Source organism: Simochromis diagramma, unplaced genomic scaffold (assembly GCF_900408965.1).
Source record: "Simochromis diagramma unplaced genomic scaffold, fSimDia1.1 OVJJ01000669.1, whole genome shotgun sequence".
NCBI classification, from domain to species: Eukaryota; Metazoa; Chordata; class Actinopteri; order Cichliformes; family Cichlidae; genus Simochromis; species Simochromis diagramma.
The window spans coordinates 1,124,469-1,148,978 of record NW_024387458.1 but is presented as its reverse complement, the minus strand read 5'-3'; the positions used below and the strand labels follow the sequence as shown (position 1 = coordinate 1,148,978).

The 24,510-nt window shown below is 43.4% G+C and overlaps 2 protein-coding genes across 12 annotated transcripts in view; both read right to left on the bottom strand.

Annotated features, from left to right (window-relative positions):
• jakmip3 (Janus kinase and microtubule interacting protein 3) overlaps positions 1-2,185 on the bottom strand; it is a 36,256-nt gene extending 34,071 nt beyond the window's left edge. For 6 of the 9 annotated variants that reach the window (XM_040014052.1, XM_040014054.1, XM_040014057.1 and 3 more), the window contains exons 1-2: positions 1,652-2,184; positions 630-829 (exon numbers count right to left, since the gene is read on the bottom strand). In XM_040014052.1, coding sequence (XP_039869986.1) covers positions 630-764 — 135 coding nt within the window. In that variant the 5' untranslated portion in view covers positions 765-829; positions 1,652-2,184. Of the gene's footprint in view, positions 1-629 lie in introns of all 9 variants that reach the window. The other 3 variants (XM_040014050.1, XM_040014055.1, XM_040014051.1) reach the window with 2 other exon arrangements.
• A 14,930-nt stretch (positions 2,186-17,115) lies between these two features.
• Positions 17,116-24,510, bottom strand: part of LOC120722896 — an 87,615-nt gene continuing 80,220 nt past the window's right edge. For all 3 annotated transcript variants that reach the window (XM_040014075.1, XM_040014077.1, XM_040014076.1), the window contains exon 16: positions 17,116-17,417. In XM_040014075.1, the coding sequence (XP_039870009.1) occupies positions 17,261-17,417 (157 nt within the window). In that variant the 3' untranslated portion in view covers positions 17,116-17,260. The remainder of the gene's footprint in view (positions 17,418-24,510) is intronic.

Genomic DNA, 24,510 nt, shown 5'->3' with positions numbered 1-24,510 from the left:
AAACCAGCCCACTGAATAAACAATGGGCTGTGAGGTTAGTTTCCCCCCACAGAGTAACATAGTGTGCGCTGTTAAGTGGCAGGATTTATACATCGGGGAAACCAAACAACCTCTGGCTAAGAGGACGGCACAACACAGCAGAGCCACCTCGTCAGGCCAGGACTCTGCAGTCTATTCACACCTACAGGCCAGTGGACACTCCTTCAATGATGAGGATGTAACATCCTGGACAGGGAGGAACGCTGGTTTGAGGGCGGAGTCAAGGAGGCCGTTTACATGAAAAGGGAAAGACCATCTCTGAATGGAGGAGGGGCCTAAGGGTACATCTGTCGCCATCTTACAATGCTGTGATTGCAGCCATTCCCCAACTCTCTGTGAATGGGACTCATGGACACTGATCAGTGGTCATGTCACTTTGCATACTAATGATCATAAACTGAACTCACAGCCCATTGTTCATTCAGTGGGCTACTTTCAGTTATTGTGCAATGAACTGTCTCTAAGTTTGGGGAAACCTGCAGTCAGCAGAGACTGAAGACGTCACTTGATGATGAAACATTTCTCCCACTGAGAACGTCCAAATAAACAGGATCAACTTTTTGGGATACTCTGGGTTTTGTAGTCCTTACCTTGTTCTTTTCCTGTTGTAGTTCGATCTGGATCTCTGTCAGTTTCGCTCTGAGCTCCTCATTGGCTGCTTGAAGAGTTGCCATGGTGTCCAGTCGCTCCCCCTTACCCCGCCCTCCTGCTCCTCGCTTTGACATCACCACCTGCAGGCTCCGCCCCCCACTCAAATGTTTGTCAATCTGAGGTTTGACTACATCTGCACCTGTGCTCGCACACACAACCAAAAACACACAGTCAGTGTAAGTAGAAGCACGTCACACTACTACACTACCGGTGACCATGCTGAAATCTCTCCAGGCAGCTATCTGGGTAGTTATTCTGAAACACTGCATTAACTCCTAGTTGCCATCAGTGATGATCCCAACCCAAACTACTGAAGAATATCCCAAAAATGGACCACACGTCTGCCAAGAGAATGTCTGAGAATATCCACAACATGAGGGCAGTCATTAATCTGCTGCGGCATGGTTTAGATTACACACAGCTTCACGTCCACACTGACAGGGATTCTCTTCTGAGGCGTTCTAATGTTTGGTGGCCATGGGCTGCAGTTACACCAAGAGTGTAGAGCAATCAATCAAACACAAAAACCTCATCCAGCGCAGGAAACCAAAACCAGAATCATGGTTGATAAATCTGATGAAAACCTCTGTAAGTGTCTGACGTAATTCCAAAATAAAGAAGCTTTTTTCCCTGGAAGTTAAACTTCTAGCGAGCAGGTTCCAGATCTTCAGCGGCAAAGGAGAACTAGACTTCAGTGTGGTAGCGCAGCTGCATACTGCTGTACCCAGCAGTACACAGAGGTAGGAGCACTCTGCAACTGTGGCTGCACAGCTACACACCTTCTTACTCACCTGGCACTGATCACATGTTCGATGTCTGACAGGTGACTTCTCTGACAGAACAAATACATGACTGTTTCCATGGCAACAGCAGCAGCACATAGCAGTTGTCATCAACATATTAACACACACACACACACACACACACACACACCTAAGGGTCTAACTGATAAATCACTCACCGTCCAATTGAAAGCCCTGGACACTGCATTGCTTTGCGTGTGTGTGTGTGTGTGTGTGTGTGTGTCAGTAGATTAGCCTTCTCTCCACAGCATGCTAACAGCAGCTAGTTCAGTGTGTGTCAAAGTGTGTGTGCTGCCAGCTTCAGCCTGCCTTTACCTGTCTGCCTGTGTGTGTGTGTCTGTCTGTCTGTCTCTCTGCCTGTGTGTGTGTGTGTGTCTCTCTGCGTGTGTTAGCAGTTAGCTCCTGCCAGAGTGTGTTTGTGTGTCTGAGCTGTTAGCATCTCTGCAGCCTCTGCTGGTGTCACCTCCTCCTCTTCCTCCTCCCAGCATCCCTCACTCTGGAAGCTGAGCCCTCTGAGTTATGTCTCCCTCTGCTGGTCACTCACCTCCACCACACCTCACTGCTTCTTGCTGCTCCTCATCTCCACATGGCTGATGAAAGGCTGGCTTTTGTCTTCATGATAAAAAATGATCATGAAACAGGAACAACGTGAAAACTGTGATTTGACACACACAGGTGATGAGCAAACTGGACACAGGTTTGCAGAATAAAGATCAGAACAGGAAGTGGGAGAAAATGAATAAAGACGACAGCTGGTTCATAAAGATGACTTGTTCATATTTACTATTGAAGTGTTAATTACTGAAAAATATGATAGGAGTGGGCTCTAACCATAGCTAACCATAGCTCGACTGGCCATCAGGCAATCACCCTGATGGTGATTTTTCCTTTTTATGGGCCGATAGTTTTTTTTTGTCGTTGGGAACGGTACAAACAATGAAAAGTGGTGGATTGCCCAGATGCTGGCAGATGTGTAAAAATAACTCAGTTTCTTGGTGGTGGCTATAGCAGAGCTTCCACAGAGGACAGCAGGTGGATGAGGGAACAATCCCAGATAGAAAATATCCATTGAAACAATGTTAAATCAATATCAGGCAATTCTATTGAATCAATCTGATATTGATGTAACGTCACGTTTGCACCCTCTGTTAATGTTGAAACATCAGAATTTGATATTGAGTCAATGTTGAACGCTGACATTGTTTTAACGTCAAACTGTCAAACACTGCTAATGTTGAAACAATGTTAGAGTCTGATACTGAATCACTGAACTCTGATGTGGATTTTCTATCACTTTGCACCCTTAGTTACTATTGAAACAATAAAATCATGATTAAAACTCAGTACTTAAAAAACTGTACTTAATAGGCATTTCTATCAATACTAAACTGCTGCAAATTACCAACAATACTTAAACCTGCAAAAAAGACAATTGTGTATGATCCACAAACAGGAAACCCATTATATGCAAAAAGAAAAAGACATCTCAGTATCAATAACAAAGTAATTTATTATAGTTTTAAAAAGTTGTGTTACATGTATTGGTTACAAGTCACTTTTTTTTAAAAAAGTTTACTCGGGGATCGGGCTGAATATCGACCATTCTGCACCACCCATCTGATCTGGAGCGTAGCGGAGACATTTCTGCTCTGCTTGGGCGAAGGCAAACTCAGAAACAGCGTTTACCCCCACGTGCTCGGTCAGGCCATCTAGGACACAAACAAACAGAAAGAAGGAAAAAAGGCCAAATTAGAGCTTAAATATGAATAACCTCTTGTCAGTTGCCTTCAGCAGGGAGAAAGCATCTAAACTACTAGGCTGATTAATATGAAAGTCACAAGGCAGAAATCAGCAAACTGCTGCCTGACTTTGATTCCCAAAGAGCCCATTAGCTGAAAAGCTCAAAGCCCAATTTTCTAGAGGCAAAAAAATAAACCAAACTATTTGCAGTGAAATGCATTTCTATTCCTGCTTGTTAGATCTTCCAATGACAGCCTGCTGTTGTATATTCAAGCAGAAGATACAGGACAAGGCCATTTTTAAGCAGTCTAAGGAGCTTGGAAAGAAAAGCGTCTGGACTTCTTTAAGTTGCTTGACGACATTTTTAAGCAGTTTAACTGAATTTGACAATTTCTAAACGTTCTGGGTTAAAAATAATCACATAACCTTTAAGAACTGACCATTGCTTCATTTGCCTCCAGTCATTGCAGAGTTGTTCATCTCATCCATGTTGTGCAAAGGCTAATCCAGAGGCAATACCCCAGCATCAACAGGTTCAGTGCTGCAGGATTAACGGAGGCTCTGAACTCCTCGCCGGGGTCCCCGGCTTCTCTGATCAGCTCTGTCACCAGGATTATAAGCTTTTGGAAGGCTGCATCTGCTGAAAAGAACAATAACACAACAAATACTGGCTTGTGATAAACTGGATAAGCATTGTGATGACAAAAAAATATATATAACTATTCATAATAGCTTCACATTTTGCATTTAGGTTTGAGTAGTTCAATCTGTTAAAACTGTTTACAATTTAGCCTTTTAACATACATGAAATCCTATGCAAAATGTCAAAGTACAACATTTTAGAACTTGCCTCAGAAATCTAAACAAGCAAAATATGATGACATTCAGCAGAATAATTTGGTGTTTTGAAGTTAAGATTACAATGAAATTGTGATGCAGCTCGTTGTCGTTCATACCGTCGTCAGAGAAGGCACTGAACGCAGACTATTTGCTGGGGAGGTCGCATAGCTGCCCGGGGCATCATGTTGGGGGCAGACTGCAGAGCGGCCGAGGCTGTTTAGAAAAATGTTTAAAAAATTAACACACAACTCGTCTACAAAGGTTCCTGTTCTCACACACACACACTAAACATTACATTATTACCTGGCACTTTCCTGAGGAAACTTTATTTTGGAGGTTGCTCATCATCAGAGTCTGTAACTGTATAAGGGATTTGGTCTAAAAAACAAAACATTAGTATTGCACTGCATTGTGTTTTTTTTTTGTGCTTATTTTGCCCTACGTTGTTAGTTTTTAAAATGGTCAAAACTAACAATTGTAAGACATGAGTATCTTACTTGTTTATGGATGGATTGTACTTGTAGTAAAAAGAAGCACAATGTTAATAAAAAGAGGAAAAACATGATATTCAAGATAAGCTCCAGGTAGGAAACATTCATTATTAAAGTCACGGAAACGTAAAGCCAGGTGGGCATGTCACGTGATCATTCGGTCTCAGGAGACTCTTTCACGCGTTTATAAATGGAAGCGGGTGCGGTCAAAGCTTCAAATGTAACACACTCGTGCACATTTGTAGAGACAACTTTACATTTCTGGATCATATCGCACACATTTGTAAGTGTCGTCTGAATGCTGGACACTCGGAGACCTGTGTCTCTGAGTGGGAGACCAGAGATCACATTAACATGTGTATCCCTGTATTAACAAACATGCCATATTGGCCCAGTTTATTTTTCTCATCATTGTTGTGAGGAGACCATAAATAGCATTTGCTGTTGTACAGTTCATTTGCTGTTATGTTCATGTTAAAGTGTCTATTTTTGTTTCCAAATAGCTGAGAACTATTCGCTGATAGCTGCCAACATCTGCGAACAAATGTAATTCTAAGTTGTTCTTTATAGTGTGTAACTGTTAATATAGTGTTATTAAATTTATTGCTAATGCAATCATATGGCACATTGACTTCTGAGGAAATTTTAGATGCACTCGTCATCAGAAAGGTTGCCGACCCCTGCACTAGAGACATTAATAGAAGAGAAAGAATGAATCTGTTCAAGCTGCTTAACTTCGCCCCAAATTGAAAACCCCAAGTGCTGGGTTTGAGTCCTGCCTTACCTGCCACACAGCTGAACCTTGGCGAAACCAGAACTCTCAGTGAGCCAGGCCAGGGGGGAGCTTGAAGCATTTGGTTGTCAAAAAAGGGCGATCAGCATGTAAGTATTAACACTGTAATGCCTGTTTATATTTGATTTCATCTGGTGCCTGTAGAATGGTAGATCCGGGCTGCGATTCCCATTTTTGAAAAGGTGGGCCGGAGGGTGTGCTTCAATTACTGGGGCATGGCTCTGCTCAGTCTCCTGGGAAAAGTTTATTCCAGACTGCAGGGAAAGAAGATCCAGCCAACTGCTGAAAACTGGACGCGGTAGTAGAAATGCAGGTTCTGACCTGGCTGTGGAACAGTGGTCCAGATCTTCACCCTTCCAGGATGGATGGAAGGATGATGAGACTTCGACCATTCAGCCTACATTTGATTTGTAGACTTGGAGAGTGTATATTGACTGGGCTGCGGTTGGAACCTTCAAGACTGATACCATGATTATTGGCTGGAAAACAGTCGAAAGCTTCCTGTGGGTTGGGGTAGAGAGGTTGGCTCAAGTCAAGGAGAAGCCTTAAACCTTTTGGAGTTGGACCAGCACATTGGTGCAGAGTAATGAAGGCATTGTACCGGACTGCAGTGATGAAGACAGAGGTGAGCCAGAAGGCAAAGCTGTCATGGCTACTGGACGGACTCAAGCGCAGACAGAGTTCTTTGCACACAAACGAAGACAGTTTATTTACAATATGGAACACCTCAGTGCTATATATGTACAGTGAGTTGGGAGGGGGTCCAGTCAGAAGGGGGTAATCCCCACACACCCACACACCCCCACACACACACACACACACACACACACACACACACACACACACACACACACACACACACACACACACACACACACACACACACACCAGCTCAGTCACCACCACTCAACGTTCCAGCGGTGAGCTGCTCTGTGCCACTGCCTTAAATAGTAGCTGGGGAATCAGCCAGATCAGCAGCAGGTGATGACAATCACACAGGTGCGTGGGCCAAGAGCTCCACCCAGTAATGAGCTCCACCCAGGCAGAGAGAAGCGAGGGAGAGCGAGGGGGGAAGAAAGAAAACAAAACCTGTAGCCAGCAGTGTTGGTCAAGTTACTTGGAAAAAATAATCAGTAACTAATTACCGATTACTTCCCCAAAAAAGTAATCCCGTTACTTTACTGATTACTTATTTTCAAAAGTAATTAATTACTTAGTTACTTAGTTACTTTTTAAAAACACGATTTACAACCTGAAGAGGTGATAAAGCGATAGATCTTTCAGCCCAATTCTACTTTTTCTACATAATCCATCATACAAAATGTAATCAAATGGAAAAGTCTCTTTTTAAAACTTGTTTTATTAGTTTTAATCTTTTAACTTTTTGCATCAAGCAAAAATTTTATTATCTGCAACATTCTCTGACTGGAAGAAATTAGTTTAACATTTAAACTTATTTTCTTCACATTCCAGCACATAAAATAAAATATTTTTGTGTTTACACTCAGTCTTTCAAATAGATGCAAGTAAAACACAGCAGAAAATAAATAAAGTCAAAGACTCAGCGGTCCTGTTGCTCTATTTTCACCTGTAAAGCAGGAGTGGGGTAGGCGGAGGTTTACCCTGGTGCAGGTGTGCTGCGGTCAGTTGAAGAATCCGCGAGTTTCTCTGTGAGTTTCCCATTACGTCGTAGCTACTCGGTGCTTGTTGGAAGTTTAGGGGTTTTTTTCGCTGTAAAAAGAAGTTTTCTTCCCACGCACAGCAGACACTAATGTTTTTGTCACTTTTTATGGAATCAAACTCAAAGTAAGGTCAGTACTTCCACGCTTTAAACGCTGCACGCTCATACTCTCTCCCACACTCGATATATGATCCATTGTTGATCTGCACACAGCTGTTGTCACGAACGTCGCACTCGCTTACGTCACTGTCATGAGACATTCTCGCAAAAAATCACGGTTTTAGTAACGCAGTAACGCAGCGTTCCTACGGGAAAGTAACGGTAATCTAATTACCGTTTTTGCAATAGTAATCCCTTACTTTACTCGTTACCTGAAAAAGTAATCAGATTACAGTAATGTGTTACAAGTAACGCGTTACTGCCCATCTCTGGTAGCCAGTGTGAGCCAGCCAGAGAGACACAGGGACCATGGCAAAAGCTTCCAGTTTATCAGTTAATCTACATCATAACTCTTACCTGTGGTCATCAAATCTGGGTAATTACCAAGAGAGCACGGTTGTGAATAAAAGCAGCTAAATTGAGCTTATTCTGCAGGGTGGCTGGGATCAGCCTTAGAGTAGAGCCACTACTTCTGCAAGGTAGCAAGTTAGGTGCCTCCAGAGCACCTCCATGTGGATGTGTTCCAGGAAAAAACCCCGGGGTAGACGAGAACCCACCAGAGAGATTCCATCTCTCATCTGACCTGTGAGAGCCCCAGTATCCCTCAGGAGAGCTGGGATGTGTTGGGGAGAAGCAGGGTATTCCAGCTACCACCATGACCTAATTTCATTTAAGCCCAAGATAATGGATGGATTATTAAAATCATTAAAGTTGCTGCACTTAATTATAGATTTGTGGGACCGCTGTAAATACTTTTTTCCTCTAATGGTTAAAATTTTATTTGTAGAAAAATTCATATAGTCATTACTAGTTCAGGTTATTGCAGTGTGTGGCTCAACAGGGGGCAGTTTCTTTTTTATGAAGATCAATGACAGCTAGTATGCTGTCCTAGGTTAGTGAGGGCTTATTCTTCTTACCTTAATGACCTTGTAGTACCATATCACCCTATTAGAGCACTTCGCTCTCGCTCTGCAGGCCTACTTGTTGTTCCTAGAGTATTTAAAAGTAGAATGGGAGGCAGAGCCTTCAGTTTTCAGGCCCCTCTTCTGTGGAACCAGCTTCCAGTTTGGATTCAGGAGACAGACACTATCTCTACTTTCAAGATTAGGCTTCAAACTTTCCTTTTTGCTAAAGCATATAGTTAGGGCTGGACCAGGTGACCCTGAATCCTCCCTTAGTTATGCTGCAATAGACGTAGGCTGCCGGGGATTCCCATGATGCACTGGGCGTTTCTTCTTCACTCACTATGTGTTAACAGTCCTCTCTGCATTGAATCATATCTGTTATTAACCTCTGTCTCTTCCACAGCATGTCTTTATCCTGTCTTCCTTCTCTCACCCCAACCAATCACAGCAGATGGCCCCGCCCCTCCCTGAGCCTGGTTCTGCTGGAGGTTTCTTCCTGTTAAAAGGGAGTTTTTCCTTCCCGCTGTCACCAAAGTGCTGCTCATAGGGCGTCATATGATTGTTGGGTTTTCTCTGTATGCATTATTGTAGGGTCTACCTTACAATATAAATCACCTTGAGGTGACTGTTGTTGTGATTTGGCGCTATATAAATAAAATTAAACTGAAATGAGTCCCACCCCCTTTTCCTCTAAATTCTTGTTATGGTCAATATTAGATAGGCAGAAACCACCTGCTGACAAAGACAAATATCTGAAATCTCAGGGGGGATTTCTTTTATTATCTCTGGGGTTTATGGGCTCTGAAGGGTTAATAAAAATATCAATGTTTGATATAATTGGACTTTGCAAATTTTTACCAGAAAAACAAAAAGTTAAAAATGTGAATAAATGAGCTGTTTTAATGTTCTGCTGCTGCCACGTCAAAAAAGCAACAGGTGTCAGTGCTGCACCAAAGTTCAGCAGCGATGTGGCCTTAAATCTGTGGAAGACTTTTTTATCGGGTTTTTCTGGTGATTCTTTACATACAGGCGTTATGTCCTTTATTAAAGGTAATATAGATGATGCCTCAAAATAACTAGGACTTTGGTTTAATGCAGTAATAGTGTAGTAAGAGTGGGCATTAACCAGGAGTTATCTAATTTAGGAGCTACACTATCTTTAAAACAGCTCAGCACATAGGCAATGTCACCTGTCTCACCTGGACACAACAAGCGGAAAGTACACCTTTGCGGTCAAACTGGTTTGACAGGTGTGAGGTGGAGGAGAAGGAAAAGAAAGAGGCCAGCTGGACTCAGGTCAGTGACTGTATATCAGCCCGCAGCGTCTCAGACTCAGACCTGTTCTTTGTGTCAGTACTGAGGCTGGCATGGGTGGAGTCGCCACTCAGAAATCATGTTTGTGATGACCATGTTCTCACCTCCAGGTCTTCAGCTGTGCCACAGCCGTGAGATGTGATGATAGTTGGGCCACATCATGTGTGAACAAGGCAGGACAAAAATGTCAAGGCTGGGCTTTGTTTCCTGATTTCTTTGACCTGCTCAATACTACATCTGGCTGACCACATGTGGATGTTCTCACATACACATACACTGCCGCACTGTGTGTGTGTCTAACAGCCCATAATTGTTTCCTCTGCCATGATCTCAGGTTGCCATAGTAACAGACAAAGAGCAGCTGGATGATAGTGATTACTTAGAGAGGGAGACGGCTGTCTCGACCCGCTGGTGTGTTTTTACCATCCATTTTCTTTACAGCTTAACCAATTTAGGGTACGTTTAGCTGTCACAGGAAGAGAGGCGGGGTCACCTCCACAAGTGATCTGAGGGTTAGCACAAAGAGAGGAACAATCATTCACATCTATGGCCAATATGGAAACACAAATTAATCTATCAGGCATGAGTCTGGACTGTGGAGGAAAGCTGAAGAACCAAGGGAGAACATAGACAGGAACTCCTCCACATCTCTGTGGAGGTTCTTATTCATGGTAGTCTAAGGAGCTTGAAAAGAAGATGACTGGACTTCAAGTTTTTGAAACATGACATCCCAGTGCACTTCCAACCCAGCAACACCGTGAAACAAAAACTGGTTCATCCCAAGCACAAACTCTCAAACAACTCTCTAGCACCTAGCCACTGGTACAGATATGTGGAAGAAACCTGGAACAAAATTAAAACCCAAGAAGAAGACACCTTCATGGTTCACATCAGCTCAGTGGATAGAAACATAAAGTTCACCAGGAAGACACAAAGATAACAGTTTGCTGTTTTTGGACTGTAGTGTGCACACTGGGGAGAGTTTACCTGAAGCCCACACACACGGACCAGTACCTCCTTTTTGACTCCCACCACCCGGGCGATTGTGGCGTTGGGAGTTCGCCTTGTAATCGGAAGGTTGCCGGTTCGAGCCCCGGCTTGGACAGTCTCGGTCATTGTATCCTTGGGCAAGACACTTCACCCGTTGCCTACTGGTGGTGGTCAGAGGGCCCGGTGGCGCCAGTGTCCGGCAGCCTCGCCTCTGTCAGTGCGCCCCAGGGTGGCTGTGGCTACAATGTAGCTGCCATCACCAGTGTGTGAATGTGTGTGTGAATGACTGAATGTGTAAAGCGCTTTGGAGTCCTTAGGGACTAGTGAAGCGCTATACAAATACAGCCCATTTACCATTTAACCACTGGAACAAAAGCTTGGAGGAATCAGGACCCTACACCACCGGGCAGAAAATGTTCCCTATTTAAGGGAAAGAAAAGGAACACACATGTAAAGAAAGCTCATAAACATGTGGTTATCCCAGCTGGGCTTTCATCAAATCAACTAAGATGCACAGGAAAGACGGTCAGACACCAACTAGGGAGGATCAGAAGGACAAACAGAACAACTGTCATCCCTCATGTGGCAGGTTTATCAGAGAAACTCAGGAGAGTCTTCTCCAAGCACGACATCCCAGTGTACCCAGTCACACACTCAGACACAAACTGGTTCATCCCAAACACAACCTCAACAATGTAGCGTAGCTGTACAGTGTAGGGAGGAGTGCTCAGACCTCTACACTGGAGACACCAAACAGCCACTTTATAAACGCACAACATAGAAGAGCCACCTCCACGGGACAAGGCTCGGCTGTACTAAAGGACAAAGGTCACTGCTTTAAGGATGCAAATGTTCACATGTTGGACAGAGAGGACAGGTTTGAAAGAGGAGTAAAAGTCTGTGTCCACTGTGAACGGCTATCTTATATACCAACATACCAGCTGTCTGCCAGTTGCTCAAAACACCACAGACACATATTTCTATGTACTATGACTCTGCTCACCAGCTCAGCACTTTTGGCTTGAAAGCTTTCCTCCATCTTTGGCTGCACCCACTGTTATCATCTCCAATGCCCTGTACCAACACAGAGCAGAGCAGCTATCTGAACGCTGCTCCAACAGAGGTCGATTATCTTGTTAATAATTTCACCTCCTCACTACGTACGACTCTGGATACTGTAGCTCCAGTGGAAACTAAGGTCTCTAATCAGAAGTACCTGACTCCATGGTATAATTCTCAAACACGTACCCTAAAGCAGATGACTCGTAATCTGGAGAGGAAATGGCGTGTCACAAATTTAGAGGATCATCATTTAGCCTGGAGAAATAGTTTTTTGCTTTATAAGAAAGCCCTCCGCAAAGCCAGAACATCTTACTATTCATCACTGATTGAAGAAAATAAGAACAACCCCAGGTTTCTCTTCAGCACTGTAGCCAGGCTGACAAAAAGTCAGAGCTCTGTTGAGCCAACCATCCCTTTAACGTTAACTAGTAATGACTTCATGAACTTCTTCACAAATAACATTTTTATCATTAGAGAAAAAATTACCAATAATCATCCCACAGATGTAATATTATCTACAGCTACTCTTAGTACCATTGATGTTAAGTTAGACTCTTTTTCTCCAATTGATCTTTCTGAGTTAACTTCAATAATTACTTCCTCCAAACCATCAACGTGTCTTTTAGACCCCATTCCTACAAAACTGCTCAAAGAAGTCCTGCCATTAATTAATTCTTCGATCTTAAATATGATCAACCTATCTCTAATGATCAGCTATGTACCACAGGCCTTCAAGCTGGCTGTAGTTAAACCTTTACTCAAAAAGCATCTCTAGACCCAGCAGTCTTAGCTAATTATAGGCCAATCTCCAACCTTCCTTTCATATCAAACATCCTTGAAAGAGTAGTTGTCAAACAGCTAACAGATCATCTGCAGAGGCTTATTTGAAGAGTTTCAGTCAGGTTTCAGAGCTCAGCACAGCACAGAAACAGCTTTAGTGAAGGTTACAAATGATCTTCTTATGGCCTCTGACAGTGGACTCATCTCTGTGCTTGTCCTGCTAGACCTCAGTGCAGCGTTCGATACTGTCGACCATAATATCCTATTAGAGCGATTAGAACATGCTGTAGGTATTACAGGTACTGTGCTGCAGTGGTTTGTATCATATCTATCTAATAGACTCCAGTTTGTGCAAGTAAATGGAGAGTCCTCTTCACACACTGAGGTTAATTATGGAGTTCCACAGGGTTCAGTGCTAGGACCAATTCTGTTTACATTATACATGCTTCCCTTAGGCAGCATCATTAGAAGACATAGCATACATTTACACTGCTATGCAGATGACACCCAGCTCTATCTGTCCATGAAGCCAGATAACACACACCAATTAATTAAACTGCAGGAATGTCTTAAAGACATAAAGACCTGGATGGCCGCTAACTTTCTGCTTCTTAATTCAGATCAAACTGAGGTTATTGTACTCGGCCCTGAAAATCTGGTTTCCAGGTCTCATCATGGTGCACTTTGCTGGCCTATTGGGGATATGAATATTATGAAGATCATGGACATTTCTTCTCAAATGTGCACATTCAGGCAGGAACACATGCACACACACAAAGTAAGAAAAATGTGTTCGTGAAAGCAACTTAAAAAATAAAGAAAAATATATATTCCTTTTTATAAAACAATCAAATGTATGTGTTTTTTTCTTACATTTGCTTTGTGCTGCTGTTTATGGTTTAAAAAAATTTCATATGTTCAGATTTTTGGGGGGCTTTCATTGATATACATCATCCAAATAATGTCATGTCAGATATTGGAGGAAGGAACAGCTGGCATACCCTAGAAACAGGAAGTGAATATTAGTCAAATTTAGCTCATGTTCTCCGACCTTCAGCTCAAGTTAAACTGAAGACTTTAACCCCACAGTTTAGTGCGGGTCTGGGCCGAGATTTTACCTGAAATAGAAATGCAATATCATCATAAAGAACACAGCAGTTTAGTTTTGACAGTTTAATTTAAAACACGGCAGGACCAACAGCCAATGAAACATTAGAACACACAGATCATTTCAATACAGACATCCAATGAGAAGACAAAAAAACAAAACACCCAATCAGGACATCGTGACACAAAGCCTGCCCAACGACAGCGCACCGTGCCCATTGGTGAGGGCAGGGATTACACCAAATGGGTTTTGTTTGTTTGTTTGTTGACCACAAACAGTAGCACACTTTATAAATGAAGCTGGGTCAGGGGAAACTGTTCAGAAGGGACAGGTGAGTCAGGTGCACATGTGGTGGTTGAGGGACTGTCTCTCTGCTGGCCAAGTCCTCGAGGCCAACAGTGTGAGCAGCTGCTTCCTGTTCCTGTTCCTGGGGTCTCTGCTCTCAGATGTTTGAAGTTTGTTGTTGCTAAGACGGTGACATCAGATCACCACGAGGGATTCACACAGACATTTTTGTAATTCAGCATTTTTACAGACAGAAAATTACATACAGTTTATAGTGCTGTGACAATAAGTATCAACTAACGACAAGAACCCTGAAAAAATGTAAAACTGTATACAAAGATTAGTAAGAAAGAACTGATTTTGCCAGAAATAAAGATGTTAGAGGAATGCAGAATGTTTTTTTTAATCTTACAGTGTAAATTTATTAATAACAATTTTATTAATCATACCGCCTTAAAAAACCCACTGATCATTGTTGCGTTTCTTCTACTGTGTGAGTAGAGAGTCTGGAAGACTTCAAGTCAGTGGCAAAAAGTCCCAAAACGCAGTTTAACATCATGTGATCAGTCGAGAAGGGTTGTCACTTCCTGTTTATGACATTTTGAGCCCTTGATAATTTCAATCTCGGTTAGTAATCAGGCGGTATTTTGAGAAACTGAAGGAGCTACACCAACATCCCCTACAACTCCCCGAGTACATCGAATGGCCAATCAAACTGCCAAGTCTCCTAGTTTGCCATTTTCTACAGCAGATGAGAATTTCTGGAAAACTTGTAAAAGTCAGATTTCTTAATGGGGTCTATAGGTTTGTTTCCAGGAATCAAACACAAACTGAAGTTAAAGGATCACACTGTAAACACACACTGAACAGAAAACACACTATTAAAAACAAGTGCAAAAGCTGAGAGCCACCAAGGTCAGATCTTCATAGACGTAGACTCCATAAACATTAATTCCATAGACATGGGCTTCGCAGCCCTGGACTCCATAAATCGTGGACTCTACAGACCAAGAATCCAAAGACCAGCACACTGCACAGCAGGACTCCATGGGCCTGGACGTGACAGACCTCTAAGGTTCCTTGTGGTACCTGACACCAAGTCCTCAGGGTTGCTGAGTCTGTTTCCTGGAAGCACTCCACTTAAGCTGGGCAAACACTGTGCAATTTTTTCATTCGTGTTATTCAGCTTCTGCTCAAACTGCACGGTTGACTCGCAGGGGTGAGAAGTTCATAGGTCACAATTAGGGATGGGTACCATTTAGGTTTTATCCGATACTGGTGCCAAAGATAACAATGTTAGCCTTTTCTGCAGCTATGGGGCATATATGGCATCACTCTTGGCTGGAAGCAGTGCTTAAACAATGGAAAAAACACAAACTTTGTCCAAAAACCTCTCATGTTTAACTGTTTCCCTCTTTTTCTTTGGTCATTTTAGCCTTTTTGGCCAGGGTGAAGGGAGTATCTGCCATCAAACAAGAAGACAGCTACATGTAGCTATGATGATGTTTGCTAGTTCACCTTACGTGCATTAATGTAATAACGTGGTTAGCCTACTCAACGTAAATTACACACGAACAACATTAAGCTCCTCACGCAGAGAAGAACGGCTGCTGCATCATCATCATCCTCATCATTTCTGCTACACTGGCAGGGCTAGGGGCCAGGACTCTCCTCTTCGGGTTTTTGGGGGATGTTGCAAACTCCGGGTCCGATAACAGGCACCACACCCGCAGTAGATGCGCTCGGTGTGAGGTCTCGCAGCAAGCTATCAAATACGGCGCATTTCTTGGCTTTTAAAAAAAACGCTATGCGTCGCCAGGTGTTTCATCAGATTCGAGGAGTTACCTCCTTTGCACAGTTTCACCTTAAAGCACTTGTTGCTGCTGAGTTTGCATCTTTTGCTGTGAAGTACAGCCAGACTTTGACCGCTTCGCCTTGGTCATTTTTAATCTGTAGCTCTGCTCTAAAAGAACGTACGTGCCTGGGCCCGCCTACTATCCTCGGAAACGTAAAACGATTGGCTAGAATCTAAAGTGTATCACAGCTCAGAAAAAAAAAGCACCGAAATAAAGCACCGAAATGTGCGCTGCTTTTCGGTCTGGTTACTACCGTTTATGTCAGAACGCACCGGACACCGGTACCCATCCCTAGTCACCATGCAGGTCTCACACTATACGGCCCGATGCTCTGATGCGACCTGAGTGCTCACACTGTGCGTCCATAACATGAAGGTTATAACAGAAAATCTGTCTCTCGCTCTCCCTCTCTGTCTTTCACTCACACAGACAGACACACAACCACCATCATCTTTGCTAAATTGCTAATGAAAGACATGATCAGGCAGCTGTGACTGAGCAGCAGTGTAGATCCAACTATTTTCACGGTTGTTGTGGTCGTGATAATTTTGTGAGGCCACATTGAAAAGGCTCAGATGAGCCAAAGTTTTACAAGTTGTGCCTCCATCGCTTGTGTCCAGATCACACGCTGCACTGCCGTGCTGCTTCTTTTCACTTTCATTTCTGTGTTTGCGCGTGCGCAGCGTGAGAGGCTGCGGTGACGCCCTCTCGACGGCCGACGGGATTTCAAACAGGTTTGATTTTCTTACGACCGAGCGATTGATGATCGGGAGCTGGTCGTGAGGTGTTAATCGCTTCTCGTTACCCCACGTATACTACACAATGCACGACACACGATGAAGGCGAAACTCGGGCCGATCACCAAAACGAGCCAAAAAAAATCGCACAGTGTATGCCCAGCATTATCAGCACCTGACTAAACTCGCTGATATTTGCAAGCTTGATGTTATCATATCTTTCCCACCTTTTTCCCTTTGCATATGAAAGGTCAGAGGATTGTGGCTCACTATTCTCATTGTTTTTACATTCATGCTTACCTTTACAGAGGAGGTAAAGAGCTCATGTATTCACTCCTTTTTGAGGTTTTTTGTTTGTTTCTCAGATTACACAAATGAAGTTTGGCTTTTCTGAGTTTGTCTGTAGATTAGTTCAGTATTTGTCTTTACACAGTTATCTGCCCTCAGAGTGCCCTTCTGGTTTAAAATGTGTTTACTCACTAATCTCTTTGTTTATGGTCTTTTATCTACTTGTTATTGTTGTTAATCTGATATTATGGTCCATTTTTAAGTCTAGGAAGCTGCAGTGTTTTTAAAGTTTGAATGAATAGTCTTTACAGGACAGAAACAGTCAGACACATGAACATTTGTTTTTGTGCTCTGGTTTTCGTTTCTGTCAGTTATGAATGAGACTATGAATTAGATCCAGTCCAGCAGATCCAGATGACGAAGTGCAGTTCACCCTAGAAAATGGTCGAATGTTGGTTCAGGTTCATACTCACCTGACAATTTACAAAGTCTAGAACCATGAGAATCTACTGAGAATGATGGTTCTGGTCCCATTCAGGTTTGTCCAACAAAACCACAGACAGTTTGATAGTCCCGGTTCAGTTTGTTAAACAAAACATGAGTCTAAATCCAGGAATCAGGAGGCATGAGTGCAGTGAGACAGGAGTTCCCGGGAGGTTTTCTGAAGAGTTGGAAGGACCTAAAAGGGTTCTATAAATGTTGTAGATGGTTCTGTAAGGTTCTTTCTCAGACATGTTCTCATCTCATCTTCCTCAGTCTGGTTCTGTTCTCTTTCTCTCGTTTCTTTAAGGCTGTGATGTAATGGCTAAAGAGTACTTCCTGTTCCTTCTTCCTGGTGAGAGTGCTGAATCGCTGGTCATCCCGATAACGAACACAAAACTCCTTAAAAGTTGTTCTGGAGAAGAAAAACAAAGCAGGAATATTCATATTTTGATATGAGAGGTGGAAACAGTAATTCTGATGGCAGCCCTTTTTTTGGCTCATTAAACTACATGAAAAATTATTTTATTTTAACTGAAAATAAGAGAACCTCAATAAGGAACGAGGAACCCAAAGCATTAAACTGAGCTGAATAAATTGCTTAATAAATTTTAGATGCTTTACGTTATGGCGAGAGTAAAACTTTAAAACATGAAACTTGAAGGATTCTGGGGGAAAGTGACTCTTAGTGCTGTATCCCGCCCGCTCTATGGTGAATACGTCTCACAGGGTTTATGGTCGTTATGTCCTTCATGTGCCCAGAGATTATTTATACATTTCAGTATAGCTGTGTTAAGACATTCAACTGATGTGACGTGTGTGGCTTGTAGATAGTTGTGTCAGAACCACAGTGTGCTCAGTGATTACCTCAGGCAGCAGAAACCTGAGAAAGAAGAGGAGCAAGAACAAGAGCATCACGAAAGTTCAGGCCCCTGCATGACATGTACAGTGGGGCAAAAAAGTATTTAGTCAGCCACCGATTGTGCAAGTTCCCCCACCTAAAATGATGACAGAGGTCAGTAATTTGCACCAGAGGTACACTTCAACTGTGAGAGACAGAATGTGAAAAAAAAATCCATGAATCCACATGGTAGGATTTGTAAAGAATTTATTCGTAAATTAGGGTGGAAAATAAGTATTTGGTCAATAACAAAAATACAACTCAATACTTTGTAACATAACCTTTGTTGGCAATAACAGAGGTCAAACGTTTACTATAGGTCTTTACCAGGTTTGCACACACAGTAGCTGGTATTTTGGCCCATTCCTCCATGCAGATCTTCTCGAGAGCAGTGATGTTTTGGGGCTGTCGCCGAGCAACACGGACTTTCAACTCCCGCCACAGATTTTCTATGGGGTTGAGGTCTGGAGACTGGCTAGGCCACTCCAGGACTTTCAAATGCTTCTTACGGAGCCACTCCTTTGTTGCCCGGGCGGTGTGTTTTGGATCATTGTCATGTTGGAAGACCCAGCCTCGTTTCATCTTCAAAGTTCTCACTGATGGAAGGAGGTTTTGGCTCAAAATCTCACGATACATGGCCCCATTCATTCTGTCCTTAACACGGATCAGTCGTCCTGTCCCCTTGGCAGAAAAACAGCCCCATAGCATGATGTTTCCACCCCCATGCTTCACAGTAGGTATGGTGTTCTTGGGATGCAACTCAGTATTCTTCTTCCTCCAAACACGACGAGTTGAGTTTATACCAAAAAGTTCTACTTTGGTTTCATCTGACCACATGACATTCTCCCAATCCTCTGCTGTATCATCCATGTGCTCTCTGGCAAACTTCAGACGGGCCTGGACATGCACTGGCTTCAGCAGCGGAACACGTCTGGCACTGCGGGATTTGATTCCCTGCCGTTGTAGTGTGTTACTGATGGTGACCTTTGTTACTTTGGTCCCAGCTCTCTGCAGGTCATTCACCAGGTCCCCCCGTGTGGTTCTGGGATCTTTGCTCACCGTTCTCATGATCATTTTGACCCCACGGGATGAGATCTTGCGTGGAGCCCCAGATCGAGGGAGATTATCAGTGGTCTTGTATGTCTTCCATTTTCTGATGATTGCTCCCACAGTTGATTTTTTCACACCGAGCTGCTTGCCTATTGTAGATTCACTCTTCCCAGTCTGGTGCAGGTCTACAATACTTTTCCTGCTGTCCTTCGAAAGCTCTTTGGTCTTGGCCATGGCGGAGTTTGGAGTCTGACTGTTTGAGGCTGTGGACAGGTGTCTTTTATACAGATGATGAGTTCAAACAGGTGCCATTCATACAGGTAACGAGTGGGGGACAGAAAAGCTTCTTACAGAAGACGTTACAGGTCTGTGAGAGCCAGAGATTTTCCTTGTTTGAGGTGACCAAATACTTATTTTCCACCCTGATTTATGAATAAATTCTTTACAAATCCTACCATGTGGATTCATGGATTTTTTTTTCACATTCTGTCTCTCACAGTTGAAGTGTACCTCTGGTGCAAATTACTGACCTCTGTCATCATTTTAAGTGGGGGAACTTGCACAATCGGTGGCTGACTAAATACTTTTTTGCCCCACTGTACCACCGCCCGAAAGAAGAAGTAGCTCACACCCAGAAACTGTTATGGTCCTGGGTCATTTGACCCAGCATTTTATTATGATCTTATGTTCTAGTTTATTCTGGTTACGCATTCAGGTTAAGACGTTCTAGTTCTTTGGTTTTAGTTTCCGTTCTCGGTCAGTATCGTGTCTCTGAGTTTTGTCAGTGTATATTTCCTGTCTTACATTGAAGCCCTGTGTCTCTTGTCTCGTCATATTAAATAGCATCAGCTGCTCCTCCTGTTTTGCCATTCCTCGTCTCCTTCCGTGTATATATACTGTGTGTTTATGGCGTTATTTTTGTGCCACTATTCTGAGCGCTCGTAAAACATTTTTGCAGGTGCAAGTGTTGTATTTTGAGTAGAAATTTATTTTGAGCGAAGAAAAGCTAAATTTGAGTGAACAAAATTCATTCCTGTGTGCAAAAACTGTATTTCAGTGTTTGCTATTATCCACACACACAATAGCAGCCCCTCTAACTCAGTGTTTGCATCTGCGTTTGCTCGCAATGGCATCTCTAAAAACGTCAGAGCACTTATGCAAATATGCGATGTCTTGATAAATCGAGCAGATCTTAGAAGTTTACACAGCACCATTCTCACATGACAATATCTTAAAAGTTTATTTTGTGACCCAGACAGAGTAATATTTCAAACCCCGCCCCTCTGCGTTCCTCCGCCACTGCCTCGTTTGAGTTTTGGACGAAATGGATTCTGGGATATTGCATTTCGTCATTTCAAGCTGATTGGAGACCAGAACAGCCAATCAGATTTTTTGCATCCAAGTCTGTGATTGGCTGATTTTGTGGCACAAATATAATGGTGTATATGTGCGTGTGTATATATATATATATATATATATATATATACACACGCACGCACGCACAGACAGACAGACAGACAGACAGACAGATAGATAGATAGATAGATAGGTGTGTGTGTGTGTGTGTGTGTGTGTGTGTGTGTGTGTGTGTGTGTGTGTGTGTGTGTGTGTGTGTTTGTGCAACATTGACATTTGTTTACTCAGATCCAAGGCAGGCCAAACGTCTGTGTTACAACCTACATACAAAGGACACACATTCACAATATATGGGTACACACGTCTGTTTTATTTCAAAGTGTTTCAAACTTTACAGCGTTTGCAGACCCAGTGTCCATCATCCCTGCATTTAGCACAGGTGAATTTCTGACATGTTGCACAGGTAAACCTGCTGCGATTCCTGTTGCAGCTGTCTTGCACCTGGCACTGCGTTGTCTTTACAGTCCCTGGCACAGCAGCTGCAGCAGCTTCAGCAGCCTGCCTCTGTGCTAATATTTCCTTGTGCTGCATGAATCGGCAACGAAGTTGCTGAGCTAGAAGACTCAGAAACAATCTTCTTTTGCCTGTCCACCCTGTACATGCCTTGTACAAAATGTAGGCATTCACCGCCGCCAGGTCCAGCATATTGTAGAAAACCACTACTGGCCACCTGTGTGTTGCTGCTCATCCGTGCCATTTGGTCCAACACGTCTACACCACACTGTAAAAGCAGAGAGAGAGAGTCATGACTATATGTTTTTTTCTATAGGCCTGTATAACACACATCAGAAAACATTGTAGCGCTGGTGTAAAATTGTACACAGATTCACGTACCTTCATGTGGTTATAGTCTGTTATCGTGTTGGGTTTCCTCTTTCTGCCGTCACCGATCGTCACGTCTTGGTGCATGGAACTTAGAACACACACAGTCTTGGTTTTTTTAGGTGCATAAATTGTCAAGGAGACACCGCCACTTCCAAGCACTGAAGTGGAGAATACCTCTCGCTTTGCAGTATCTTTTGCAAGTTGAGGAAGTTCACGCCGGACTTTATTCACCGTGCCCAGTAACGTTGTTTTGCGCTGCAGCAGTCTGTGCGACAGTAACAGTGAAGTAAAGAAATTGTCCGTTGTGACGTTTCTCCCATCATCCAAAAACGACTCCATCAGTTTCACGACCACGTTCTCTGCCAGCCTCCCTCCCTTCTGACGACTGGGGTCCTTTCCCAAGTAAGGAGATGCACTGCAGACATATTTGGTGTCCAAGTCCGTGGCCATCCAGAACTTGATCCCAAATTTGTCTGGCTTGGTTGCGATATACTGTGTGAATGGACAGTGAAGCACGAACGATTTGCTACTGCACTGGGCATTCCAATGGCCTCCTCAACCCACACAGTGCCGTCCTTTGCCGTGTGGCTCTGGCTGGGCTTCCCAGAATCACGGGGCCTCTTCCGTGGAGGCATGTTGGGTTCTTGTTCCGTCTCCTTTTCAGATTCTTCTGTGGAGGTATCAGTGGCCTGCGGGACAAATGAAACCTCTCCTTCATCAGAATCTGCTTCGTCCATTTCCCGAAGCAAGGCCAAAGCCTGTTGCGCGGAGAGGTTCTTCCTGCGTGGCAGTGATACGGAGGCCATCCTGATGTGCGTTCTCAGAAATGCGAACAAGAAATGATTCTCCCGCCTGGGTCGGTCTGCTTTTATGCACAGCACTGTGCTGTAGTCAAGCAATGCCACTTCCTCACATACAGAGTGACAATGGAACAATGGAAGATCTGTGCTGAGAGTCAAGGAAGCTGTGAATGTGCGTCTTTTATATTTGCAGGTCAGTCAATGTGTGGGATATTTTGTATAGGTACGGCAGGCATTTCTGAAAGTGTATAGGTTAGTGTTCTAAGAAAAACAAAGAAAATAAGGAAAAGATACAAATTTTGGAGGAAAATACAGGTAAGATGGGGAAAAAAAGTAGCAGAAAAATTTGATGATAATAAATTGAAAGCGATCGGAATCAGAATCAGAAAAACTTTATTTATCCCCAATTAACCAACAACAGAGCAGCATAACATTGAAGATAAGGACAATAAGAACAGGCAATAAGAGTGAGATATTAAATACACAGAATATACAGTTAATACAGTTTTAAAATTAAAGTGACTGAAAGGTGAATAAATAACTGTAAGTGACTAAAAGTGAGTAAAGTGTCGGTAGTATAAGAAGAGTGTAGTTTCTGTTTCTGGTGTGGGAAATGTTCTTATCGACTGGAGTTAAAAAGCAGAGTGGCTGAGGGGACAGAGGTGGCTCTCCTCCTCTCAGTCCTGCAGGAAATACAGCGGAGGCGTCGCCCAGAGGGGAGCCATTGAAATGCGGGGTGAAGAATGTGAGAGGGGTCGTTGATGATTTTGGCTGCCTGTCTGAGGGCCTGTTGGCTGAAAACCTGCCAGAGTTCTGACAGGTAGGCCAATGATTTTAGAGCACACTGATGCCGTGTGCTGCAGTCTGTCCCTGTATGAAGGCTGAGGGAGTGGAACCAGCAGCTGATGGAGAAGGTCATGATGCTTTCCAGGAAGGCGTAGTAAAAAGTCATCATGATGAGTGTGCTGACTCCAAAGGAGTTGAGTTTCCTAAGGAGGTATAGCTGTTGGTGGCACCTCCTGAGAATCTCTCTGTGTTGGCAGAGAATTTCAGGAGGTTGTCAAAGATGGTTCCCAGGTATTTGTACTCCTCAGCTACCTCCACTGGCTTCCCGTGGATGATGGTGGTGACTGAAGCAGCCAGATCCCTCTGCCTACTGGAGAAGGTCACCACCATCTCTTTGGTTTTGCTCACGTTCAGTTCAAGTTGGAGCTGTCACACCACTCTACAAACTCCTGCAGAGTGGGCCCGTGGTGTTGTGAGGGCCTGACAGCAGTGACAGGAGAACTGTCGTCAGCATATTTAACCAGGTGACAGTCGGGCTGTGTGGATCTGCAGTCATCGGTGTAGAGGATGAAGAGCAGGGGGGAGAGCACACAGCCCTGGGGGGAGCCAGTGGAGGTGGAACAGAGACCGGAGAGAGAGTTGTTGACCCGAACTTTCTGAGTCCTGTTGGTCAAAAAGTCCAATATCCACAGGATCAGCTGCTCATCCAGGTGGAATCAGGTGGAAAGTTTAGTGGGCAGGATATGAGGCTGCAGAGTGTTGAACGCTGATGAGAAACCAGCAAACAGAAGTCTGGGGGAGGAGTCAGGAGCTCCAGATGTTTGTGGATGGAGTCCAAGATGAAGAGTTTTGCGTCATCTACACCTCTGCATGGACGGTAAGCAAACTGGAGTGAGTCCATCAGGGGGTCAGTTGCTCTTACCATGTGCTGTTTTATGATCTTCTCCGCCGAGCGGAAAAGTCGGAGGCTGGGCTGCAGCTGCATCCGCAGCTGGATGAGGGAGTCCCTGGTGTAGGTGAGCCTTGGGGTCATGTTGAAGTGTTGGAAACAAGTCCGAAAAAATCACAAAAATGAGGAAAAGGAAAAGAATACAAATATACCGAGTAGACGGCGAAATACAACAACAAAAAGAGCAGCGACCCGGAACTGGATCTCCGAGATTTGTCAGTTTAAGTATATCCTTCATGAAATTTATAACAAAAAAGGAGAATATGCCCACTTTCATCTTAAAACTAATCTTTATGAGAATGGTGAGAAGACAGGCAGGCTATTAGCAAGACAACTTAAGCAAATGAACAATCAGAATGTTATTACAGCAATGAAAACGATGCTAAATTAGTTACATCCTCTTCAGAGATCAACATGATTTTTAAAATATTTGATCAAGTACGGATCGGCTAAATGCATTCTTTGATAAAAGGAAAATAAATAAAAATTTCACAAGAGGGTAGGGACAAATTGGAAACTCCTAACTGAGGTAGATGTAAGGAAGGTATCCATGCAATGAAAGCTGGAAAGTCACCGGGAATAGATGGCTTCCCAGCTCCCAGTTTTATCACAGATTTATAGACTTGCTATGTCCACTTTTAACTGAAGTATTACATGAAGCCTTTGAATATGGACGGCTCCCTGCAAGTTTTAATCAGGCAGTGATATCACTAATCCCCAAAGGCGACAAGGATTTAGTAACAAGGCTTGTACTACCACAAATTATCCATAAAGATCAAGT